This window comes from Chrysemys picta, chromosome 15 (genome assembly GCF_011386835.1).
Source record: "Chrysemys picta bellii isolate R12L10 chromosome 15, ASM1138683v2, whole genome shotgun sequence".
NCBI lineage: Eukaryota > Metazoa > Chordata > Testudines > Emydidae > Chrysemys > Chrysemys picta.
Genome location: NC_088805.1, coordinates 12,863,634 through 12,890,680, shown reverse-complemented (window position 1 = coordinate 12,890,680; position 27,047 = coordinate 12,863,634). Strand labels below are relative to the sequence as shown.

The window sequence follows — 27,047 nt, the reverse complement described above, 5'->3', positions numbered from 1 at the left end:
AATGAGGGCTGGGTGGGAGCAGGGAGAGAAGCCAACATTATTTATAACATCAATGCTGTGTGTGCCAGCTATTTTCAGGAAGGGCTTGTACATCCAGGCAAAGCCATTAAACAGCAGAGAGAAAGAAAGAATCGGAGAGGGAAAGAGTGTGGGGGATGGAGGGGATAGCAGAAAGTGAAGACAGGAGAGAGATCACAAACAAAACTCGGAAGGAGACATAGCAAGACAAGGAGAAGGAATGAAAAGGTCTGAGGGGAAATGACAGAATGAAACAGGGAGAAAGTGGGAGGGGGCAGATTTGGAGGTGCTGGGGAAAGATGTGCAGACAGAGCCAGAGCAAAGCCATAGGGCTGTTCTGGGGACAAGATCCTCTGAGGTGCTGATGCAGTTTCAGAAGTCACCCTGGTTTTTCTTCCCTGACAGATCCTGTCAGCTGCATGCGCAAACCTGAGTAGGAGGTGCTGTGCCTGTCCCCTCCCTTCCCCTCCAACAAGGAACAAGGTCTGTAGGGAAAAAACTGGTGTGTTTTGCCCCAGGGGTGCCACAGTGGGAAGTGGAGTCAACAGTTGGGAGCAGATCAGGTGGGGTAGCTTGCCCCTCACTCCCTCACATTGCTGGAGGACATTCTCTGACTCTCAGGAAACGCCAGATAGGCGGGTGCAGGTCATCTTTCCAGTGACTGTCACCCAGAGAGCGTCTGCTTTGGTAATTTGCAATAAAGGACTTTTGTAAGCATGGGAGGCAGAGCTTTTCACACCAGTCAGAGGCCAGCTTTAGAAAAGGGAGTTCCAATTCCTGACGCTACTAGTTTCCAGAACTCCAGCCCTGGTTATATTGGCAGGAGCAGTCAAAGTTCTGGATGATTTAAACACAGAAGTGTAGCCTTACACAGTAACTTCAGTGTTCTTCCTAGCTCTCACCCTCACCAGGCGCTGGGGAATTTAAACCCCTCTGCTTCCTGCTTGCGCTCAGAATTGATGAATCACAAAGCAGGAGAACAACGATAAACTATAGAGATTACATTTTTTTTTTTAATTAAAAGGACTATTTAAGGTCCCTAAGCATTCACAGAGAGGCAGGACTTTAAACACTTTGGGGTGGGGATTTTTAACCCTGCTAAGGGCCTGAATCCAGGCCCTCGGCTTACTATTTATTATTTGCAGAGCAACAACAGTGCTAGGCACTTTGAGACAGGTGTGAGAACCCGAGAACCTAAAGGCTCAATGCACAAATGAAAGACGGGGTAGCAGACTGAATGGGAGGTAGTGAGATGGATCCAGAGCAAGCAAAGAGGGCTGATGGGGCAGCACTGTCTGCAGGTTTGAGTGACATTCTGGACTCCCCAAAGAGCACAGATGGTTACAAGAGCAGGCTGAAACAGGTGCCCAGCAGAGGAACCGCAGAGATGTAGGCACCCGTCGAGAAAAAGGGATCTAAAAGCTGGTGCCTGGGGAAATTACCATAGGTGGATTGAAGCTGACAGCACTCTATCCAGGGGTTAAAGTCTAGCTCCCCCTACTTGGCTAAAGCCAAGGGAGGGGAGCTCCCCCTGCTCTGGAGGAAACCTGCTCCCCCAGAGCTGCTGCTCCTCTCTGGTTGGCAATGGGAGCAGCAGGAGGAGCTGGAGCCTGTGTAGCAGAGGCAGTGCTGGCCCATTGGAGGCCCTAAGCAGGAATATCCCCCCCCAACACATAATAAAAAGCAAAGAGGGGGTCCCCCTTCAACTGTTTGGGGTCCTAAGCAATTGCTTAGTCTGCTTATGCCTAGGACCGGCTCTGCTGGCTAGGGGGCATCTGGGTCTTTCCCTGCCAGTGGGTGTTACCACGGCTGAAGCAGACCAGGGAAGAGGGGGCATCCCAGCCGGAGTCCCCATTCATGACCCAGTTTCCTCCTCCTACTGGGAAAGGAGGCCAGTTCTGACACTCCCACCCCTTGAAAGGGGAGAGAGAGAAATCATACAAGAGATTGGATTTGGCACAAAACTGATCTGAACATGCAAGAAATGGATATTTGTAATTTTTCTGGGGGCAGCACGCCTGCCCTCAACCCCGCATTGTCATTACATCCCTACATACGCTGCATTGCTGGAGCAGTTTGGATGGGGAACACCAGGGACGTGACCCAACCCAGCTCCACACGCTTCACTTGTCTGGCTGGGGTGCTGCTTGGGGCCAGGAAGTTCCTACAGATAAATTTCTTCTCTTGTCCCTGTTCTTTCTCCTTGCTTCCTTCCCTCACCTCAAGAGGACGCAACATTCGCTCCATCGTAACAAGCCCCGCAATAGCCACCACCAAAACTGGGGAACTCCCCCACCCGATCCTGACCTGCTCTGAGCGCTATGCCTTCCTGTACCCGTCTTTCCAGCAACAAGCCCCCAGTTTGAATTCCAAGCTGTCAGAACTCTCCTTTAGTGACATGTGCCACTGACTGCCCCAGCACTCCTATATGCCCAGAGGTAAGCTCCGTTTATGCGGACCAGCTACTAACTCCAGTTCCCACTCCCAAATACAAACGTAACCTCTCTATTATAGGCAAGGCTGGTAGAACTGCCTATTATTAAGGTTGCCCCACACTTCATATTATTATATCCTGTTTTCAACTTTGCCAGACTTCAACTATTTGGGCTGAAATTTTCAACACCACCTGCATGTCTCAGGCTGAAAATTTCCAAAAAAAGTTTCAGACGAAATGATTCAGCAGTTTCCAAGAATGAGGCTAGGAAAAAAACCCACATTGCTTTGCAATGTTAAAAAAAAAAAAAAAAAAAAGATTCTGGTAACCTTTTCTTTTGAGAAGCTGCTCGGGTACAATGTTCAGGAGCAGGGACTTGAAATTTGGCCGGGGAGATGGCCTTTGTGTCAGGGATGTGCCTTGTGCTGTTTCTGTCAAAATCCACCCAAATGTGGCCTTTGAAAAAAAATCTCAGTTCGCACCTGCCAGTAGAGATTTCTTAGAGTTTAGCAGCAAAAATCTCCAAAGATTCCATACACAAAGAACACGCTCTAATTCCTCACGCCGCTACTGCAGGCCAAACAGTGTGTGCACCATCGCCTCGCAGAAACTAAGCATGCTCCATTTCCAGTCCCCATAGCTCCTACATGTGACAGAACTGTGCATGCACAGTCCATTTCCTCACAGTTGCTCTGGGCTAGGGTGAGGCTGGGCACTGGGACTGAGAACAGAGCGTCTGTCTCTTCTGCACTCTCTCAGGCAGCATGGAGGAGGAAGCCACCTGACTTGAATATAGATGAGACAGATCATGAGGCTGGGTGTTTGGAAAGGAATAGATTGGGCCAAGGAGCTGGAGGACACTGCCACTGGAGGGAGAAAAAAACCCCACCTGTGACTGGAAACTGGGGGAGAGTGGAGACGGAACTGGATGGGTAAATAGACTGAGAATTGGGGGACAGGGGGTGTCTGGAACTTGGTAGGCAAGCAGACTAGGACTGAAAGCTGGGGGAGATTGTGACGGACTGGGCAAGGAGACTGGGAGTGGGGGATGGGTAGGGGAGGCTGTTAGTGGCTGGACAAGGCGGATGGGACTGAGAACCAGTGAGAGAAACTGGGGGGACTGGAGAATTTGGAAAAGTCCCCCTAGACACCACTGACTGAATCAGGCAGAAGAACAAAGCTACTTGTAGAGGAGAAAGCTCCTATTTACACACGATCTTCTGGTTTTCAGCGACTGTGGGAAAGGAAATCCAGGAGGTGCATGTGACAGCTTTACAGGCTTCTGGTCAAATATGTTTTGTGCGCTTGCCTCAGTGCACCACCGTGGGCACGTTATCCTTTGTTACAGTGACACCTTTTCCAAAGCAGCTGCAAGCGCAACCACAATGACAAGTGGCTTTGCAACTTGCAGTAACAAGGGAATTAATGTGGCTGTAAAATATTGTAACAGGGTTGAAATTAACCTCGTAATCCCTGTGGCTGACACTTCCTCACGTGTGCTGGCACCAATATCTGCAGATTACTTACAGTGTCATCAGGGTCACTTTAAGGAGCTTTAATTGCAGCTCAGGGTCAGGAATCTGAGGTAGTGCTGGTGCCCCTCTCGTAGCAGTTTTACTGCGCTGGACAGGAACGAACCCTAATGAGCACAGCCATCCACTCATCTATGAAGCAACAGGCACAAGCAGATTTCCCCATACTCGATTTATAACAAGCCACTTTGACGTCGGCACCTGCAGCAAGTGGTCACTCCAGGAAGTAAAGGAACTCTACCACTGAGGCATGTTAGCACTCTTCCCATCAGAATGAAATGACCCAGATGCTCCAGCCGGATACTGCAGGGCTGTCCCAGGATTGCCCGTGCTGGGATTGTCTGTCACAGCCCCTCACATCCTTCTAGTTACATTTTTGCTATCTTTCCCCCTCATATTTAATTTCTGTAATAAAGAGAACCAAGAACTCAAGTATGAATAGAAGCACCATTCCTGATGGATAATGCTGTAACGACAGCGAGTGTGACAGGGGCCGGACGAGCTACGCTCAGCTCTACCTATCCTCCTGAACAGGTGCTTGGGGAAGGATTGCAAATTGGCAGCTTTGAGGTAGGGGGTGGAGGGTGGGAACGCCTTTTGGAAAGTCGAGCTCTGCACCCAGAGTCACAGGACAGGGTGGAACTCCAGGCCGGGGAATTTTCCATTACTCCTCTTTGCCCAAGTCAATAACCCATTTTGATTTCTGATTATAAACATTACATTTGGAAGAAAACCCTTGCTGTCTGCAGCTGCATTTCATTTCTAGTGAGTCACATTGAGCTAACAGTTAAATTTGACTGAACTTGAGTTAATTACCCATTTAGTTATTGGGAGAGGGAGGGGGGATTATTAATTCTTTTAAGGTTAAAAAAATCTCCCTCCTGGAAGTGTTTACACATTGGCACAATGGATCCAGTCAGCTCTAAGGTCTATTGCAGGTGGTCACATGAGCAGCTACTGAGTGCACACAGTACATTTTTTAATCAAGAAGCATCTATTTCATATGCACCGTCACCACACTTCAGAGTTTAATCGCATGGCAATTTTAATCCCTGTTGTCCTCCAAGCTTCAAAACTTGACTTTACCTGTCAAAGTCTGAGAGTTACCTGAGCATACTTCACTCCCATCCAACCCCCTCCTGTTCCTCCCTCCCCCAATTTTTTTTGGCCACAAATCATAATTACCATGTACCCCCTCAGCATGTCTTTTTACAGTGTTTGGTCCAAGATCTTCTCTAAAAGCATCAGCTGGTATTTAGAGCTTGATTCTGCAGCCCTTATTCACTGAGTAATCTCATTGATTCAACAGGGTTACTGACTCACAGGAGTGAGGCTGAACAATTGGCCTTACATTTGTACACCCGTTACACATCCATGAAACATGGGATGAACACTTGAAAGCCACTTTTACCTTAAATGCTCCATTCCTAGCAGGTACCACTATCACATGTCAATCAGTCCTCCTTCCCATGCTAGTCACACACACACACACACACACACACACACACACACACACACACACACCTGATTCCATGCTCAAAGAGACTAAAAAGGACTCACTGATTTTGTGGACTCCAAAGACCCTGAGGAGAGAGTATCTCGGCTGCCCCGACTCTTGGAACTGAGATGGGGTGAGGAGGATGGAGAGTCATCAATGTAGGGCATCATGTCATGGTGTCGCCGCTGTTCTTCGGCACGGTCTGCATCATAGGCATAACTAGGTGGCGTTCCACTGAACGAAGCATCTGTAGAAAAAAAGCTTAGCTCAAAAACAGAACTGTGAAGGAGATAAGCATAGGCCGAGTCCACTCCCTGCTCCCAACAAGGACATATGTCTTGTCAATATTCAGCAAATCCACAATTATTGATAGAGAGATACACTTAAGCCTGGGATGGAGCTGTAACAAACTCCCGCTTGTTAAGCAGACACCCTATTCCACTCATTATTAACTGTGGGAAATAAAGCCTTTTCTGATACCTAACATAAATTATTCTTTACTTAATGACAGTTCAATCCCTGGGTTTTGCCCTTATTGAATAATGTTAAATATTAATGCATTTGTGCTTAATGCATAAACTTTCTTTAAAATGTTAAAGAATTCCTAGCAAGGTTCTTGTGGGGTGCCCTCCATGAGTTGCCAATCCATGATTATATCTCTCAGTGCCTCATTTTCATAAGATGAGCATGATGGGTCAGGGCAATGAACCTCGTCCATTTAGCACAATCAATATAGATGAGGCCTCCACGAACGTTAGCAATGATACAGACTTCATAAACTGACATACACTAGGATGGAAATCCAGGGTTTCTCCAGACCTCTCAGCAACAGGAAGACTAGGAAAGAAAGATCTTACGAGCAAAGCGAACAGCCATGCTGCCAAAAACAAACAACCGCAAAAGACCCCTTGGTGGATGTCCCTCCTCCTTAGATTCCTGATTCATTCATCAAGCGTAGGGAGAGTATGTCAAATTAACCATCATTTGGTGAAAAGCGAGTGAACCTCTGCAGAAAAGGCAGATGGGAGAACTGTTCTTTGCATCCTGTGCTGGAGGAGAACAGAAAGCTGCTATAAGTGGAGTGTGAAGGCCACACACTGAACACTTTGCCCAACATCTCTGGTGTAGCCTAGAAGTGAATAACTCTAGCTTTAGATACCGCACAGAAGACAGGTCCTTCTGTTTTGGGAGTATGAGGAGCCCAACTTAAGACTGTGCATTAAATACAGGCTGAAATACAAATAGGACTAAGTTGGACTCTTTTCCACAAAACTATTTAGGCTCTGCCAATGTAATGAGGCCAAGCAGCTACCAAATATACCCAGCAATCCCCTGCAACCCCTGACCATGGTGATGTGTAAGAGTAACATTTTACAAATCACTTTCCTCCCTCAGAGACATCTCCACAGGGTCATCACCTCTGAGGTACCAATACATATATATCTCACAGGGCATCTGGGATGATCCTGAGCCCATAAAACTACACACCTAAGCATCCATCCAAATTTCCCAGGACAGCTACCTCAAAAAAACGACAATCCTGGGAAAACCTGGACAGGTGGCAACCCTACACCTCCAAAAAAGTCTGACTCACTCCAGCAAAGGATGCACACTTTGTGTGAGACACAAAATAAACCTTTAGAACTGAGGGGCTTGTTTGGGGTAGGGGAAGTAGGTCTGGGGAATTTATACAAATGATACACTTAAAACCCAACAAATCAACTGTAGAAGAGAACCTCTGTACTGTACCAAGCACCAGCCAGTTAAATAACTGCAGTGTCTGAGGCCTGGGCCTCTTAGGTCCTCACAGACCCATGACAAACGTTATTTTAATAAAGCCTCAAGAGCCTTGAGCCACCAACACCCTTGTGGTGCCACCCTGAGTTCCCCAAGTCCCTGGAGTTTGTTAGACAGTGCAAGGACCACAGGAATGAAAAGTAAAAGCAAATACATGTTCTTTAGAAGGGTCCTTTGCATAGAGGCCTTCCAGAGTCCCCTGTGCCCAAGCATATGACCCAGTGGAGTTGGTCTGGACAATGACTGCCAGGGAGGGAATTGTATGTTGGATCAGGAATAGGGTGACCAAACAGCAAGTGTGAAAAATCGGGACGGGGGCAGAGAGTAATAGGTGCCTATATAAGCCAAAGCCCCAAATATTGGGACTGTCCCTATAAAATTGGAACATCTGGTTACCCTAATCAGGAAAGTCAGTGGGAGTTGAAGTCTCTTTTATCCAGTACTTCACCAACTGACAAGCTCTATAAACCGTCATTTCTGATCTGCACTGAAAAAAACGGTTACTCACTTTTGTAACTGTTGTTCTTCGAGATGTGTTGCTCATATCCATTCCAATTAGGTGTGCGCGTGCGCCGCGTGCATGATCGTCGGAGAAATTTTCTACCCTAGCAACACCCGGTGGGTCGGCTGTGGAGCCCCCCTGGAGTGGCGCCTTCATGGCGCTGGATATATACCCCAGCCGACCCAGCACCCCCTCAGTTCCTTCTTGCCGGTTACTCCGACAGTGGGGAAAAGGGGCGGGTTTGGAATGGATATGAGCAACACATCTTGAAGAACAACAGTTACAAAGGTGAGTAACCGTTTTTCTTCTTCAAGTGCTTGCTCATATAGATTTCAATTAGGTGACTACCAAGCCTTACCTAGGTGGTGGGGTCGGAGTGAGACATTGCTGTGTGCAAAACCGCTGATCCGAATGCAGCATTGTCTCTAGACTGCTGTACCAGCGCATAGTGAGCGGCGAAGGTGTGGACCGATGACCAAACCGCAGCTCTACAAATGTCCTGGATCGGGACTCAAGCCAGGAAGGCAGTCGAGGAGGCTTGGACCCTCGCGGAGTGGGCGGTGAGGCGCGGCGTCGGGGCACCGGCCAGGTCGTAGCAAGCACGAATGCAGGACGTGATCCAAGAGGAGAGACGTTGTGAGGAGACCGGTAAGCCTTTCATCCGGTCGGCCACTGCAACGAAGAGTTGCGTCGTCTTCCTAAATGGCTTCGTACACTCAATATAGAAAGCCAGGGCCCTGCGTACGTCCAAGGAATGCAGACGCTGGTCTTGACGGTTTGCGTGCGGCTTAGGATGGAAGACCGGGAGAAATATATCCTGGTTCACATGAAAAGCTGAAACTACCTTGGGAAGAAAGGCAGGGTGGGGGCGGAGCTGCACCTTGTCTTTATGGAAAACTGTGTACGGAGGCTCAGACATGAGTGCCCTGATTTCAGAGACACGCCTTGCTGAAGTGATGGCTACAAGGAAGACTGTCTTCCAAGATAGGTACAGGAGTGAGCAGGTAGCCAATGGCTCGAACGGGGGCCCTGTGAGCTTGGAGAGAACCAGGTTAAGATCCCACGCCGGAACGGGTTGGCGTTGCTGTGGGTACAGCCGGTCTAAGCCCTTGAGGAATCTGACGACCATCGGGTTAGAGAAGACCGAGGAAGCAAGTTCTCCTGGGTGGAATGTCGATATAGCGGCCAGGTGAACCCTGATTGAAGATATCGCCAAGCCCTGCTGTTTCAGGGATAGGAGATATTGGAGTATAAAAGGAATAGACGCCTGCAAGGGTGGCGTGGCCCGCTACTTGCGCCAACAGGAGAACCGTTTCCACTTGGCTAAGTAAGTGGTCCGTGTAGAGGGCTTTCTACTTCCCAGCAGAATCTGTTGCACGGGATGTGAGCATCGTAGCTCTGTACGATTCAGCCATGGAGCATCTACGCTGTAAGGTGGAGCGATTGCAGGTCGGGGTGACAGAGTCGGCCGTGGTCCTGAGAGATCAAGTCTGGGCACAAGGGAAGCGTGATCAGAGTTTGTACCGATAGCTCCAGAAGCGTGGTGTACCAGTGCTGTCTCGGCCAAGCTGGAGCGACTAGAATCATACGTGCCTTGTCTCTGCATAGCTTGAGCAGTACCCTGTGGACCAGTGGAAATGGAGGGAAAGCGTCGAACAGTTGGTCTTTCCACGTTAGAAGGAAAGCGTCCGACAGCGAGCCCGGAGAGTGCCCTTGGAGGGAGCAGAACACGTGGCACTTCCTGTTGGCTCGTGATGCGAACAGGTCAACCTGGGGAAATCCCCTCCTCTGGAAGATGGAATGGATGATGTCTGGGCGAATCGACCACTCGTGCGTCTGGAAGGATCTGCTGAGACGGTCCGCTAGAGTGTTCTGGACTCCAGGGAGGAACGATGCCATGAGATGTATCGAGTGGGCAATGCAGAACTCCCACAGGCAAATGGCCCCTTGGCATAGGAGAGACGACCGGGCTCCTCCTTGCTTGTTGATGTAGAACATGGCCATGGTGTTGTCTGTGAGGACTGACACGCAACGGCCATGCAGGAGACTGAGAAATGCCTGACAGGCTAGACGCACCGCCATCAGCTCTCGAACATTGATGTGCAGAGCTAGCTGGCATGCGGTCCACAGGCCCTGGGTATGGTGCTCTCCGAGGTGAGCGCCCCAACCTAGAGATGAAGCGTCCGTGACCAGGTGCAGGGAGGGTTGTGGGGCATGAAACGGCATTCCTGCGCAAACCGCCTTGTGATCCAGCCACCAGGTGAGAGAGGCCAAGACCGAGTTCGGAATCGTGACCACCATGTTCAGGTTGTGCCGATAAGGGCGGTACACTGACGATATCCAGGCCTGAAGTTGGCGAAGCCGAAGTCTGGCATGCCTGGTTACGTAAGTACAAGAGGCCATGTGACCCAACAGGCCGAGGCACGTCCTTATTGTGGTAATTGGGAAGACCTGGAGCCCTCGGATGATGTTTGTGATGGTGTGAAACCAAGCGTCTGGCAGAAGGGCTCGGGCGAGTCTGGAGTCTAAGACTGCCCCGATAAACTCTATTCTCTGGGTTGGCTCCAGAGTGGACTTCTCTTTGTTGAGTAGAATGCCTACCTCGTGGAATGTTTGTAGTATTATCTGGACGTGAGCTTGAACTTGCTCCCTGGTGCAGCTGCGCACCAGCCAGTCGTCTAGATACGGGAACACCTGTATCCTTTGCCGACGAAGGTATGCTGCCATGACAGCCATACATTTGGTGAACACTCTTGGAGCCGCGGACAAATCGAAGGGAAGGACGGCAAATTGGTAGTGCACATTGTTTACTACAAATCGAAGGAAGCGCCTGTGTGGGGGGTAGATTGCTATGTGAAAATATGCGTCCTTCATGTCGAGGGCGGCGTACCAGTCTCCAGGATCTAGGGAAGGGATGATGGTCCCCAAGGAGACCATGTGGAACTTCAACTTTATTATGAATTTGTTGAGTCCGCGTAAGTCTAAAATGGGACGCAGACCCCCTTTTGCTTTAGGGATCAGGAAGTAGCAGGAGTAGAACCCCCTGCCCCTTAACTCTGGGGGAACCTCCTCTATGGCTCCCATAGAGAGGAGGCCAAAAACCTCCTGCGTAAGGAGATGCTCGTGAAGAGGGACGGGGAGGGGGGAGTGGGAGGGGGGAAACGAAGAAAACTGGAGAGCGTATCCCCTCTCCACCGTGCGAAGGACCCAATGGTCCGAGGTTATAAGGGACCAAGCATGGTGGAAACGAGAGAGGCGATCCCGAAAGGAAGGAAATGGATCCTGGGTAGTGGCTGGCGTGCCGTCCTCGAGCGCACCTTCAAAAGTTTTGTCTAGGACCTGAAGGTGGCCTAGGAAGGCCCTGGTTCTGACCGGGTTGAAGGCCAGTCGACCTTCGTCTACCACCTCGTCCCCGCCTTCTGGCGAAGTCCTGTCTCGGACGAGGCGGGGGAGGGTAGAACCTTTGCTGCTGGGGCCTAAAGGGCCTGCGCTGGGGCCCTGGGACATGCATCCCCAGGGAGCGCATGATGGTTCTCGAGTCCTTGAGGCTCTGCAACCGAGAGTCCGTCTTGTCCGAGAACAACCCCTGGCCCTCGAACGGTAGATCCTGCAGAGTCTGCTGCAGTTCTGGTGGTAAGCCCGAGGGCCAGGGCGGTGCCGAACGTGGCTGCATCGGCTCGGTCCGGTACGGTGCTGATCGGTGCCGGTCCATAGGCAAGCAGTCCCCGCGCGGTGCCGGTGAGCGGTACCGTGATCGAGAGCGGTGCCGCTGGCCATGTCGATGCCGAGATCCGGATCTGGACCGAGATGAAGACGACCGCCTGTAGACGCGGTGCCGGGAGCGGCCCCTCGAACTGGAGCGGCGCTCGTATCGGTGCCGAGACCTACGTCTAGACTCCGATCGGTACCGATGGTCCTGACGGTGCCGAGACGTAGATTGGTGCCGTGAAGAAGACCTAGGCCGTAAGTACGACCAGTGCCGGGGTGAAGGTCAGCGCCGGGACTGCGAGCGGCGTTGGGACCTGCTCCGAGACCGGGAGCGGTGCCGCGAGTCCACGCTCGGAGATGGCGGGCGTACCAGGGCAAGCTTGTCCCTGGATTGCACGGTCTGAAGAGCAGGCAGTCCCGCGGGCTGGGACGGCGCCGGCTCCGTGAGGGCGATGAGGTCTTTCGCTGTCGTGAAGGTCTCCGGAGTAGACGGGAGACAGGGCTCCACCACCGAATGAGGCGGTGAGCCAGTCCGCACAGGACTCAACGGCCTTACCCCCGGTGCCAGAGTCAACGGTGTTGAAGATATCTGCGCCTTCTGGCGCTCTAGAGGCAGATGCGGCTCTACCACTGGTGCCGGGGGAGCCAGTGCCTGTAGGACAGCAGCATCCTGTGTCTTGCGGGGTCTTTTATGTTCCGGAGACAGGGAACGGCGCCGAGGCGCTTGTGGCGGATGCGGTGCCGAGGGAGGATGGTGCCATGAGGCCTTATCTGCGTCTGCTCGTGGTGCAGTACCGGTAGGTGCCACAGGGGCGCTGCACACAGAGGCGCTCGGTGCCGGAACTTGGCGCGCCGAGGGAGAATCTGGGCTAAGTGCTGCCTCCATGAGGAGCTGCTTGAGTCTAAAGTCCCGCTCCTTTTTGGTCCTGGATCTGAAAGCCTTACAGATTTTGCACTTATCTGTCTGGTGAGACTCTCCTAAGCACTTCAAACAGGAGTCATGCAGATCTCCCGTTGGCATAGGCTTAGCACAGGACGTGAACGGCTTAAAGCCAGGAGCCTTGGGCATGAGCCCGGTTATGCGCCGGGGGAAAAGGGGGGAGAGATAGCCCCCTTAACCCCCGCTAACTATTTACAACTATTTAAAATAGTGAACTATTAACAACGACTAATCTAAAGAATATAACTAACTACAACTATAAGAACTAACAGGTTAAGCTAGGGAGAGTGGAGAACAGCTATGCCGCGCTCCACAGTTCCAACGACCGTCAGGGGCGGTAAGAAGGAACTGAGGGGGCGCTGGGTCGGCTGGGGTATATATCCAGCGCCATGAAGGCGCCACTCCAGGGGGCTCCACAGCCAACCCACCGGGTGTTGCTAGGGTAGAAAATTTCTCCGACGATCGTGCACGCAGCGCGCGCACACCTAATTGGAATCGATATGAGCAAGCACTCGAAGAAGTAGTCTGGTTTACAGTGCGCTTGGTGCAGGGCTGGGGCATGGGAGGGGCTGCGCGGAGCACTCTGGGAGTGAGTTTGGGTCTGGGAGGGGGCTTGAGAAGGTCAGGGTGCCAGATGGGGGGGGGGCCGCTCACCTCCGGCGGCTCCCCACAAGCAGCTCCCCGTCCTTGCTGTTGCTGGCGGAGGCGCGGCCAGGCGGCTCTGCAGACACGCTGCTTCTGTCCCCCCTCCCCAAGCACTGACTCTGTGGCTCCCAGTCCATTGGCCAGGAATCACGGCCAATGGGAGCTGTGGGGGCCAGTGTCTGCAGATGGAGGCAGCGTGCCTGCTTGTAGAGCCGCCTGGCCGCGCCTCCGCCAGGAGCAGCAGGGACAGGGAACCGCTGGAGGTGAGCGTCCCCCCATCCGGCATCCTAAGCCCCCTCCCACACCCCAACCCCTTGCCCTAAACCCCCTCCCGGACCCAAACTCCCTCCCAGAGCCCGTGCCCCGCAGGCCCTGCCCCGTACTCCAAACCCCTCCCTCTGAGGTAACTAGAATTTTTAATGTGTCCCCCCTGGCTCCCCAGCATGCCGGTTAAAAAAGCTTTTACTGTAGCATCTATCACCATGCTATCTAAAGGCCTCTAATGGAGTTATCTATTTTTTCATGTGGCCCTTGTACAGTTTTCTAGCCTGACAAGTTTGCAAAATATTGTTATTTAGCGTTTCAGACTGGCATTATCCAAACAGAATATCAGCCTCTGTACAGGGCTCTAATCCCATCTTCCTGCCTTTGATTAGACAAAAGCACTTTCTCCCTCAAAAGTTTCTTCAAGCCACTCACAATCAGACTGCTTTCTCTCACACACATGCACATGCAGAGGTGAGATTGTGCTGCTACGCAAAGCTGGAGGCAGGAATATTTCTTTCATTCCTCATGGCCACACTAGATAATTTACTGTCTACTCCATCACTGCTAACGGAGGAGCTGACTCTGAAATCTTTTGGCATGAGCCTCTCTGCTAATTTATTTTAGACTGAATCACTGTACTCTCTCTACCCTGCACTCTAGGGAACGGTCTCCCGACCTCTGAGCTCCAGAACTCCCTCTGTCCCACACTGCTCTCTCTCTTTACCCAAATGAAAAGGCAAGGCACAGAACTGGGACTCAGGAGAGCCAAGTTCTAGTCTCAGCTCTACCCCAGGCTTCCTGGGTCACCTTGAACAATTCACTTAACCGCTCTGTATTTCAGCTTTCCCACTGTAAAATGGGTATAATACTGCCCTCTCTCCCTTCCTTGTAGGAGTTTGAATCCATTAGCATTCACAGAGTACTCTGAGATCTGCAAATGGAATGCACTATACAAGCACAAAAATATTCCTAGCTATTCTAGTTATTATTACTATCCTATCTCTCCTCTCTACTGTTTGTTCTGGGAACTGGGTGCAAACTCATTTGCAGAGTTTTCCACTATCCCAGGGCAGGAGGAGCTTTCTGCTTTTACTCCCCATGTGAGATTACTCCCACCAACAGAAGCAGCATGTTCCCGTACTCAGAGACCACTAGAGAAGGTCTGGTACTGATAATTGAAGCAGATTTGTCCTTTTCCCCCCCGTGATTAAACGGACTGTTGTTGCTAGGGAAACTAGGTTATTCAGATCCCTCAGAACCCAGGTTGGCACAATGTGGCGCAGACTGTGAAGCTTTGAAGTCCTATCCACAAGAGTGGAAAGAGTGTTGAGCGTAGAGGCTAAAGCCAGCAGCACAGATACTTTTCAGATACCGTCAGATACGGCTCTGGACGCTGTTACTGGAAGTGACAAAAGGCGGCAGCAGCTGTGCCCAGGTAAGAAAGCCAGGTTTCTTGCCCAGCATCTCAGGCAGGGGAGGGCTCCCCTTCACACAGTCAGGCAGTGGAGTGGTGTCTCCCGGAGCAAGGGGATCTGACATGGCAGCGCATGTTCCACTGTTAAACCCCACTGAGACTCAATCCATTTCCAGTCACAGGCTGGAAGTGTTTGTCTCGCTCCGCTCTCTATACCTGAAAGGTACAGCAGCCAGCGGGGTCTGCCCACCTCCCCTTCCCACCGGATACTCACCAGTCTGTCAAGAGACAACAAGTCCCAGGAGGTCCCCAATCACCCCAACCAAATCACCATTAGGGTCTCTCCTCCCCGACACAAGGGGCAGTCTAGCATAGGCTCCTGCCCACGCGGAAGAGCAGCGGCAGGCATGGAGATGAGCCTTCACAGCATCCAGTAGTAGCTGCCAACGCCACTGCATTCACATCCCCTCCGATTACCTCCAGGACTCTCGGGGTGAGAAGAAGGCCTGCTTGCCTCCCTCCCTTCCATGTACTGGTGACATGCCTTGAGGGCTACTGGGTGGACTACAAAAGCACTTGCTGCTACTCAATTCACTCCACAAACCCCAGGACTCTGGCCTCCATCACCACAAAGGTTTCAGAGTAGCAGCCGTGTTAGTCTGTATCCGCAAAAAGAAGAACAGGAGGACTTGTGGCACCTTAGAGACTAACAAATTTATTAGAGCATAAGCTTTCGTGGACTACAGCCCACTTCTTCGGATGCATATAGAATGGAACATATATTGAGGAGATATATATACACACATACAGAGAGCATAAACAGGTGGGAGTTGTCTTACCACCTCTGAGAGGCCAATTAATTAAGAGAAAAAAAACTTTTGAAGTGATAATCAAGCTAGCCGAGTACAGACAGACAGTTAGATAACAAGTGTGAGAGATTCAATGTTTGTAATGGCTCAACCATTCCCAGTCCTTATTCAAACCGGAGTTGATTGTGTCTAGTTTGCATATCAATTCTAGCTCAGCAGTTTCTCGTTGGAGTCTGTTTTTGAAGTTTTTCTGTTGTAATATAGCCACCCGCAGGTCTGTCACTGAATGACCAGACAGGTTAAAGTGTTCTCCCACTGGTTTTTGAGTATTTTGATTCCTGATGTCAGATTTGTGTCCATTAATTCTTTTGCGTAGAGACTGTCCGGTTTGGCCAATGTACATGGCAGAGGGGCATTGCTGGCACATGATGGCATATATCACATTGGTAGATGTGCAGGTGAACGAGCCCCTGATGGTATGGCTGATGTGATTAGGTCCTATGATGATGTCACTGGAATAGATATGTGGACAGAGTTGACATCGGGGTTTGTTACAAGGATAGGTTCCTGGGTTAGTGGTTTTGTTCAGTGATGTGTGGTTGCTGGTGAGTATTTGCTTTAGGTTGGGGGGTTGTCTGTAAGCGAGGACAGGTCTGTCTCCCAAGATCTGTGAGAGTAAAGGATCATCTTTCAGGATAGGTTGTAGATCTCTGATGATGCGCTGGAGAGGTTTTAGTTGGGGGCTGAAGGTGACAGCTAGTGGTGTTCTGTTATTTTCTTTGTTGGGCCTGTCTTGTAGGAGGTGACTTCTGGGTACTCGTCTGGCTCTGTCAATCTGTTTTTTCACTTCAGCAGGTGGGTATTGTAGTTTTAAGAATGCTTGATAGAGATCTTGTAGGTGCTTGTCTCTATCCGAGGGATTGGAGCAAATGCGGTTATATCTTAGAGCTTGGCTGTAGACAATGGATCGTGTGGTGTGTCCTGGATGGAAGCTGGAGGCATGTAGGTAAGTGTAGCGGTCAGTAGGTTTCCGGTATAGGGTGGTATTTATGTGACCATCGCTTATTAGCACAGTGGCTTAATTGACACTCAGCTCATTCTGTCTGCTTTCCAACTGAGCTGATGAGCGTGTGTTGCCTCCTCCCAGCATCCACCTTCATCCCTCTGACCTGTCTCTCTACCTTGTGCTCTCTCCCTTCTCTGTGCCAGCCATCTCCTGGTCCTTCTCCTCTTCCAATCTCTCCTGCTCTCTTCATGCCCTCTAACTTCCTTCACTCACCTCTTCTCAGTTTTACACACACACACACACACACACACACACACACACACACACACACACACACAGCCAGCCAATCTCTCCCGATAGGGAAAGGGGATGTGTGTTTGCCATGTCAAATCCCAGTGGCTTTATTCTGCTCAGTTGGATGAAGAGAAAGCAGAGATGCTAAACAGATTCAGAGGAGATTCTGCTCCTAGGGCGCTGTATCTCTTCCATAGATAGGGCAAGTGTATTAGCATGTAAAGAAGCTGTTTAGCAAGCTCCACTCACACACAAAAACAAGTTCATTTAGCAGCAAAAATCCTATTAGTTTGCAAATCTATTCTTTAGTATCAGAGGAGCATGAAAGCAGAGAGGCTGAGGGAATGAACATCAGCTTCAAGCCAGCTTGTGGCTTGAAATCCTCTCCCCCCCATTACATATAAATGTTATTTTGCTTTCATTATAACAAAGAGGCTTCCTACAATACCACCCTGTCAGGTGTCTAGAGAGAATATCCATGAAATGGGTGAGCACAACCTCTCTAGGGGCCTGGGGCAAGCACAGTGTTCTCATTTTGCTGTGCAGTAGGGTGTGTGCAATGAAGAAAGGTTTAAGGTAGAGGAAGACAAGGGTGCTTAGATGGTCCTTCTCAGCTGGGTGGGAACGATATTGTGTATGGAGCATGCAATGTTACTGGTTCAGCCTGACTGAAACCCTTACATTGAGTTACTTCTATACCCAGAGTTAAACAAGGCAGGGCCAAAAGCAGCTCCACTGTACAATGATGCCAAGCAGCGGTTCCCTATGCACAGTTATGGTACATGAGGGCCTCTGAGCACATATACTTTAAACCCATCCCCAAGACAGTACTTCTCTTGATGCTGCCAAACAACAGTAATACCTTCAGGGCATGGTGAGCAGAATTTCAATCGTGATTTTAAATCAGCAAGCTAACTTTGGCCAAGCCCTGAGTTAGCTTGGCAACAGTAGTGTGTGTTGTGAAGGAGAGAAAAGGCTCGCACAACTTCAGATTAATGGTGGTGGAGCATGTGAAGTCTCAACAGTTCACCTTGTACTTGGATGTAAATGTTGCATAGGACCAGAGAATCAATCCTTGTGGAGCTCCACAAGGGAGAGGAATGGTGACAAAGATGCAGTGTCCCATGACTTCCCTAAACACGTCCCACAGCTACATCAGCCTGACATAACTGGAGTCAAATGAGGGAGGCCAATCATTAGTCTCCATTAGCTGAACCTGGGAGCCCAGCTCTTGGTAGTGGTCGTAACTGGTTCTGCATCATCTCCTGAATATTTGGAAGCTGTGGTCTTTTCTTCTGGATATGCAAAGTCACCACAGTGATCCGCACATTTGTAGTACTGCTGCAATGCTCTTTGTTTGGAGATAACCTTGAAAAGCCAGGCCTAGATGTTGCAGAACGCAGTCACAGAGACGGCTGGTGATGCCCACACTCCATGGGCTGCCTGTTTGCTAGCTAGTGAGCGACAACATTTTCAGATCAGCATACAAAGCTCAGATTAAGCCTACCTGAGTGAGTGCGTGCTGCTCTATTCATTTCAATTTGTTAGCATGGCAAGCTATACAAATGCAGCCAATGGGGAGAGAGAGACTCCTTCAGCTACCTCTCAGAGGTGGGCACTGTCCACCCAGCACAGAGCTGCACAGTGTGTTAGGGGCTACGCCTGTGTCCACTCCTGACTCAAGTGCAGGTTATGTCCCAGCTTCATGCAGTTTCTGCCCATTTTCTTCCTTCCTCAGTTTCCCCCATATCACTTCACAATGAGAGTCCTGATCGTTTAAAGAAATCGCTTTCTTGCACTGAAACCACTCACCATCTAGTTACACAGGCCTGCTCCAAAGCCCTTTAAAGTCAATGTGAACCTTTCCCATTTGACCATAATCTGGAGAGTGCAGGAGGCAGGGCCTTTTCCATCAAGGCCCATGCCTTTGGAATCCTCCCCAGCTATTCTACATTCCTGGCATCCTTCATGGTTAGACCGGAGACATTTCCATGTTCAGCTTGCATCTGAAGAAGTGAGGTTCTGACCCACGAAAGCTTATGCTCCCAGTACTTCTGTTAGTCTCAAAGGTGCCACAGGACCCTCTGTTGCTTTTTACAGATTCAGACTAACACGGCTACCCCTCTGATACTGGCAGTATGCATTTCAGATGTTCTCAGCAGAGTAAGTGTCAGGAGCTGGACTCCTGTCTAGGTCCCTTTCCCATTTCTTGCTCAGGATTGTGTAATCAGGGCAACTTGCCGTCATTTGTTGTAAGTCTAGGAGCTTAATGTAAGTTTTAAGGCACTGGAAGCCTGCAACCTGGTCATCAAGAATGGAAAGCCAATTTGACTGCAATGATACATGCATGGGTAGACAGACACACATGCACAAACACACTCACAACTGCGCACCCTGGAAGCCAATGGGAGTTTTATCACTGACTTCAATGGGAGTAGGAGCAGGACCACAGTGGGTGAGCAGCATCAGTTTCACTAGAGACAGGACAAAAACTAACATGCGGTTATTATTACAAGAAAGACAAAAACAAGCCAGCCCATTTCAGAACAGCAGCAGCTGCATTAGGAACGGAGATAGTTTTAGTTTCCTTTCTGCAAGAAAGTGCCTGGTTTCAAAAAATCCAGTAACTCAAAGCCTAGAGAAAACGGCATGTACTGGCCCCCCACTTTGGAGCTGCTGAGAGTCTCATAGCTGGTGAGGATATATTCTTTGGCAGGACGAGCAGATGAACAGACCAAACAATAACCAGCACACTGCTCCCTACTGTGTTCCCAGCAGCCCTTTCACAGAGAGCTTCACGTCTCCTCCTAACTTCAAACAAAATACTGCAGTGTCAGCTGCTGGAGAGACCGAAGGGATTAAAAAATGAATAGAAAATAGAACAAGTGCCACAGCAGAGGTTATTTTAAAAAATTAAATAAATAAAAGCCACCACCATGCAGGAGCAGGGCTGCAGTTAACTGGAAACGGCGAGAAATTCCTGCCATGCAAGGGGGAAAGTGTCTGTACGAACACGGGTTTGTTCTAAAGGAACGCATGGGTCTGAGAGTCGGGAAGGAAGGTCCCTCCCGCAACAGCGGGGGGGACGTACATTTTATTCAATAACAACATCAACATGACTGATAAGAAAACTAGCTTGTTTCCAGACCTTCAATCTCCATTCCCCATCAGGATCACCTTTGCTCTGCTGGTATTTTTCTAGTCAATGTGGCTAAATTAAAAGGCCAAAAGGCCAATAAAGTTGGACACTATTCCTGTTCAGGCTGTACATCTATACACGGAGATCTTATTTGTATGTAGACTAACAAATAAATAAAATAAACAAACAAAATCACTGATTCATCACCTCTCCCTAGAACAAGCAGCCAGCACTAACTCTAATGTGTCACTGGACAGATAGGTAGGCCCTGTCCGTCTACACCACAATAATAACTCTTTTTGAGCACAGTTGTGAGCCAAACATGGTGGAGAGGGAAGGAGAAACTGAATGTGTTATAACAAAGGCAGAAACAGGCAGACTGGACTAGATGACTTCTCAAGGTCCCTTCCAGCCCTACGATTCTATGAAACACATTTTTTAAAGCTGGAAGATGTCTACGGTAGGACCTGGCTTCCTACCAGGGTTAACAATGTTTGTTTGTTTTTTGCTTTGCACCAAGGTAAGAGGAGACGGTTATAACATAGTTGGGGCCACTCCAAGGTTTGTTCTTAACCAGTATGTAGTGGCTTCCTTCTTGTTCTCCAGAATTTGTTTTTCATTAATAAAGTAAGGGCAGGTCTACACTTAAAACGCTTCTCCCATCAGTTTAATTAATCCTCCTCTGCAAGAAGCGGTAGCTGTCTACACTGGTGCTTAGGACAGTACAACTACGTCGCTCAGAGGTGTGGATTATTCACAATCAAGTGATGTAGTTACACGAAAGTAATTCTGTAATATTAGACCAGGGATAAGTCTCAAGTTGTTACAGCTATGAAGAAAGCCTTGAAAATATGACCTTAGTATAACCAATATAGCCATGTCTGCCTGAGGCTTGGTCTACACTACAGACTTATGTTGGTATAACTATGTCCCTCGGGTGTGAAAAATCCACACCTCCGAGTGACACAGTTATACTGACCCAACCCCCAGTGTAGACAGTGTGATGTCAACAAGAAGGCTTCTCCCACTGACATAGGTACCACCTTTTGGGGAGGTGGGGTACCTAAACCGATGGGAAAAGCTCTCCCATTGGCATAGGTAGTGTCTTCACTAAGCGCTACAATGGCACAGCTGCATCAGGGCACACCTACACTACAAAATTAAGTCGACCTAAATTACATTAGCCTACAGCCACTGCAGTAATTACATTGCTTGTGCGTGTCGGTCTACACTTTGCTCCTTGTGTCTGTGGTGTGCATCCTCATCAGCAGCACTTGTACTGATTGTATTGTCAGTGCGGGGCATTGTGGGACAGCTTCTGAAAGCCAGTAAGTCGACGTAAGCAACACAGTGTCTATAATGACATCATATCAACCTAACTACATCAACATTGACTTTTATAGACGCTTCCTCAGTTAGGATGATGCAAGGCAGCTTATGTTGACCTAACTCTGTAATATAGACCAGGCCTCAGTGCAGCTTTGCCCCTGCCGTACTCTATGTGTAGACAAGTCTAAAGACCATGAAAAAACAGCTCTGAAGTGTGAACTGCCCCATTCATTCCAATGGGTGTTCACTCATATGCCAATGAGGGCACTTTAAATGTCAACATGGTTAACTATTCCTTTGCTGCTCAAAGCATGTAAAAAAAAAAAAAAAAAAAAGAAAAAAAAAAAAAAAAAAAAAAAGAGAGGGAGGATCATATTATGAAGATCAACTCAGTCTAGGAAGGAGCCGAGCCCCAGGACTCCAGCAGGGCATTGGGGCCACACCATGGGGGGGAAAACAATCTTGAGGAGCTCACAGCCCATGGATTTATCTGAGCCTAAGAGACAGCCAAGCCCAAGGAGGCCAGAGAGCTGCATGATCATATTTTGAATATCTGCACAAGCTACAGAGAATAGCATTTCATTTTGGCATTTTGAATGTGTGGGTCTTACTCCGTGGGCAGAGCTTGGAAGAATACCTTTTCCCCACCCCAATTTGAGCCTGGGCCAGTGGGTTATTTCTGTACTTTGAGAACTTCGACACCCTGATGGACAGACTGACTGCAGAACTGTCTGCGGAAATTACGGCCAGAAAGAGGGAACCCCAGGAAGCCGCACGGGCCACTTGCAGATTCCCTGCGCCGAGCCGTAACAACACCGCCAGAGAAGGCAGGAGAGGGGACGTTGGCTGCCGCTACGATCCGGCGGCTGCATCCCATATTCAGAAACTATACAGGATGAACCGGACGAAAGCCATGAGGGAGATCCTCGACAGGACCTCCTCCTACTGTGCCATCCAGCCCGAGAGGCTCTACTCCTACTTCAAGGATGTGTTTGATCACGAGGCCCAGACCAACTTGCGACGCCCAGAGTGCCTTTCCCCGCTACCCCGGATCAACTTCACGGAGGACTTGGAGCGAGATTTTTCCCCGCAGGAGGTGCAGGCGAGGCTGTCGAGGACCAAAAACACCGCCCCTGGAAAAGATGGCATCCGCTACCCCCTGATGAAGAAGGAAGATCCCGGCTGCTTGGTGCTCGCTGCCATCTTCAACAAATGCAAGCAATTCCATCGTGTTCCCCGCTCCTGGAAAAAGTCCATGACCGTGCTCATCCACAAAAAAGGCGAACGAGACAACCCCGGCAACTAGAGGCCCATCTCCCTCTGCTCCACCATCTACAAGCTGTATGCCAGCTGCCTCGCGGCAAGGATCACAGACTGGTCAGTGTGCGGGGGCGCCGACAGCTCAGTGCAGAAGGGTTTCCATGTCCTGCGAGGGATGCTATGAGCACAACTTCCTCCTTCAGACGGCCATCCAGGAGGTCCAAGAGGCAGTGTGCAGTAGCATGGCTTGACCTGACCAACGCCTTTGGGTCCACACCCCACCATCACATCTTTGCCACCCTGGGAGAGTTTGGGATGCCAGAAACCTTCATCCAGATCCTCCGGGACCTCTACAAGGACTGCACCACCACCATCCACACCACGGACGGAGAGACGGACGCCATCCCCATCCGCCGCAGCGTGAAACAAGGATGCCCCCTTAGCCCCATCATCTTCAACCTGCCCATGGAACCGCTCATCCGAGCCATCTCCAGCGGCCCGACCGGCTTCGACCTGCACGGCAAGAAACTCAGCATTCTGGCCTACGCGGACGATCTGGTCCTGACCGCGGACGACCCAGAGAGCCTCCAAGGTATGCTAGATGCCACCAGCCGAGCTACTGACTGGATGGGGCTCCGCTTCAATGCGAAGAAGTGCGCAACTCTGCACATTGACGGCAGCAAAAGGGACTCGGTGCAGACAACAGGATTCCAGATCCAGGGTGAGCCCGTCACCCCCCTGGCAGAGGGGCAGGCATACCAGCACCTGGGCACGCCAACAGGGTTCCATGTCCGGCAGCCACCCGAGGACACCATCCAGGAGATCTTGCAGGACGCCGCCAAGATTGATGCCTCCCTGCTGGCACCGTGGCAGAAGATAAATGCCCTGAACACCTTCCTGATCCCATGCATCTCGTTCATCCTAAGGGGATCCGCCGTGGCGAAGGTGCCCTTCAACAAGGCAGACAAGATCATCTGTAAGCTGGTGAAGAAGTGGGTGTTCCTTCCCCAGAGAGCCAGCAACGAGCTGGTCTACATCGCTCACAGGCACGGCGGCGCCAATGTCCCCCGCACGTCCCTGTGCGACGTGGCGGTGATCACCCACACCTTCCGTCTGCTGACATGTCCCGACGCCACGGTGAAGAACATTGCGGCGAATGCCCTGCATGATGCGATAGAGAAGCGGATTGGCAGAGCCCCCTCGAACCAAGACATCCCCACCTTCCTGAGCGGCTCCCTGGATGGGGAATTCGGACGGGACGGGCACGATATCACTTCACTGTGGTCCTGCACTCGCAACGCCACGCGTCGCCTGGGGAAGTGCATCGGCTGCTGCTGGGAGTGGTGCGAGGAGCGCCAGGAGCTGGGAGTCCGGGTGCCGCAGATCAGGCCGGACGACACCACCATCGTCACCCCGACGGCCAAGGGCTTGCTGGAGAGGACTCTGAAGGCCGCCATCCGCTCGCTGTACGTGGAAACCCTGAAGTGTAAACCGGACCAGGGTAAAGCCTTTGAGTTGACCAGCAAGTGGGATGCCAGCAACCACTTCCTCGCCGGGGGCGGCTTCACCCATTTCGCCGACTGGCGGTTCATCCACCGTGCCCGGCTCAACTGCGTCCCGCTCAATGGAGCCGTCCGCCACGGGAACTGAGACAAGCGTTGCAGGAAGTGCGGCTACCCCAACAAGACCCTGCCCCACGTCCTGTGCAGCTGCAAACCCCACTCCAGAGCCTGGCAGCTGCGCTACAACGCCATCCAGAACCGCCTGGTGAAAGCCATCGCACCACGCCTCGGGGAGATCTCCATGAACTGCACCATCCCTGGTACCGACAGCCAGCTACGACCTGACATGGTCGTCACCGACAAGGCCCAGAAAAAGATCGTCCTCGTCGATGTCACAGTCTCCTTTGAGAACAGGACTCCGGCATTTTGCAAAGCCCGAGCTCGTAAGCTGGAAAAGTACGCCCCCTTGGCTGACACCCTGAGAGCGAAGGGCTATGAGGTGCAGATGGACGCCCTGATTGTCGGAGCCCTGGGCGCCTGGGACCCCTGCAACGAGCGTGTGCTGCGGACCTGCGGGATCGGTCGACGCTACGCACGTCTCATGCGGCGCCTCAGGGTCTTAGATGCCATCCGATGGTCCAGGGACATCTACATCGAGCACATCACCGGCCACCGACAGTACCAGGAGGCATGAGCCAGAGTGACATCGTTCTCCCACTATGAGAAAGGGACCAAGTGACCTTCTCTGTTGGATCATATGAACTGGAACCATAAACTCCCTAAACATTAAATCTCACCAAATGAGGGTCAATCCATCCTCCTCATCATATCCAGTCATTATACTCCACACCCAAACACAATCACTCTATGAACTTCATACTCTCATATCTCAATGTCTGTACTTTGACCCATCAACCTTTTACCCCCAATCGGGGATATTGCAGATTATGTATTCCTCATGCCACCTGATCTTAAGCCAAACTTTGCACCCTTGATAATCTGTATGTTATTCCCTGATAACCAGAAACTTCTATGCTCAAACTCTGTTCACAATTTTTTTTTAACATCATCTTAATAAAATTTTAGTTAAAAAAAAAAAAAGAGCTGTAGCTTGCCCAGGGGCTACTGTTTCACTTTGAAGGCTTCAAAAGACCATTAAGCTCAAATACCTGTGAGATAAGGGCAATCCAAGAGGAGCCCATGTCTGGTGACAACAGAACTCTGGAGGAGATAGGCTAGCAAGGTTTCCTGCTGAGAAAGAGGTCTCTGGGAAGGAAGGCAATGGTTCCACTTTAGCCTGGATACACTTGCAAGAAGCAGCCAAGTAATAACTAAGCAATATGACACTGGTGAGGAGAGACTGCATTTGACAGAGAAGCCCAAGCTAGATACTGTATAGAAGCAGCTTCAGGGGCAGGAGATGCGTCTTCAGCCCACAGCCTTCATCTGGAGGAGGGAACACACTACACCGTTCTGCAGTGTTGCTGAGGAGGAGTCCCCTTTTCCAGGGTCGGCAAGTACAAGGCTCCAACAGGCAGAGTCAAGGTGTAACAGCCCACATAAATAATGTGGTAATAAAGCTTTGTCCGATTTCCAAAAGGGCATCCACAAAGTAAAGCGGCCTGCGTGGATGCTAACACTAAAAGCGCAGTTGCTGAAGCTGCCCCATGTCAGCCAGTCACACACTAGTTCCAAGCAGTATTCCTGCACAAAGGCCCATGGTCTCATTTTCAAATATACTGAGCTCCCACATTCCCCACTAACTTCAACACAAGCTGTGAGTGCTCAGCGCCACAAGCATATAGACTGCATGCTGATCTAGGGCCAGCCAAGCAGGAGAGGGGATACTCGGATTAGAGACTGGCTGTCTGAGCACACAGACCACAGCTGATTTCCACGTGGCTGGCTCTACAAGAGCTGCAGTTCAGAAGCTGAAATGCACAACAGGTGGGGTAGGGGAAGGGAGAAAAGTGTGAGAGGGAATTACCTGTGAAAACACAAGCAAGCTGCTCTCCCTGCTGCGGGCCCCACACAAGCCTTTGTGTTACAGTCCACTGAGGATTGTTAGACAAAGAAACACAATACAGGGCTAGTCACAAGGGAAACAACTTTTCAAGTGATTTTTGACTTGTCTGGAAGATCTCCCTTTCCTTTCCCCTAAGCTGATGGTGATTTACTAGAGGATTCCCTGGTACCAGGTGCATGAAAAATGTCAAGATCGACTATGCATGTTGTGTGAATGCGAGAGAGATGAATTATCTGAGGTAATGTAGGGTTACCATATTTTAAGTGTCCAAAAAGAGGACACTCCATGGGGCCCTGCCCCCTCCCCTGAACGCTCCACCCCCTCCCCCTCCCCTGCTTCCCGCGAACATTTGATTCGCGGGAAGCCTGAAGCGGGCAGCAGATAAGCTGGGGCTGGGGGGCGCGAGGAGGCGCAGCCCAGTCTGGCCCCCCGGCCGAGCATCTCCCTTTGGCGGCCGGCCGGCCCAGGCCAATAGGCTCTGGCCCCGGCGTCTCCCGCCCGGCTCAGGCCCTGGGGCGCCAGCCCCCGGCCGAGCACCGCTGGCCCCGGCCCCTGGCCCCGCACCGCTGGCCCCAGCGGCTCCGGCCCCCGGCCGAGCACCGACGGCCCCTCCCTCCCTATTCTCCTGGACATGTCCGGCTTTTGGGATTTCCTCCCAAACGGGGATTTGAGGCCCAAAAAGCCAGACATGTCCGGAAAAATCCGGATGTATGGTAACCCTAGGTAATGTCACATTGGCTTTTGCTCAGAGGGAGGGTCCAGGGGTGGTGGTTGTGGGAGTTTGTAATTACTGTCACCCCAACCTTCCATTTCTCTTCTCATCTCCTGACCCAGGTCTGAGCCAGCAATCCAGCTTGTAGAAGAACATAACAAGAGCTTCTCTGTGACCTGGCACTTACTCTTTTTCAGCCCCTGTAACGTCCTGAG

General features: G+C 50.7%; 1 protein-coding gene across 2 annotated transcripts in view; it reads right to left on the bottom strand.

Moving 5' to 3' along the window:
* The window catches only part of BCR (BCR activator of RhoGEF and GTPase), a 142,313-nt gene that overhangs the window by 66,389 nt on the left and 48,877 nt on the right, over positions 1 to 27,047 (bottom strand). For both annotated transcript variants that reach the window (XM_005288606.5, XM_065567916.1), the window contains exon 2: positions 5,545 to 5,729. In XM_005288606.5, the coding sequence (XP_005288663.1) occupies positions 5,545 to 5,729 (185 nt within the window). The remainder of the gene's footprint in view (positions 1 to 5,544; positions 5,730 to 27,047) is intronic.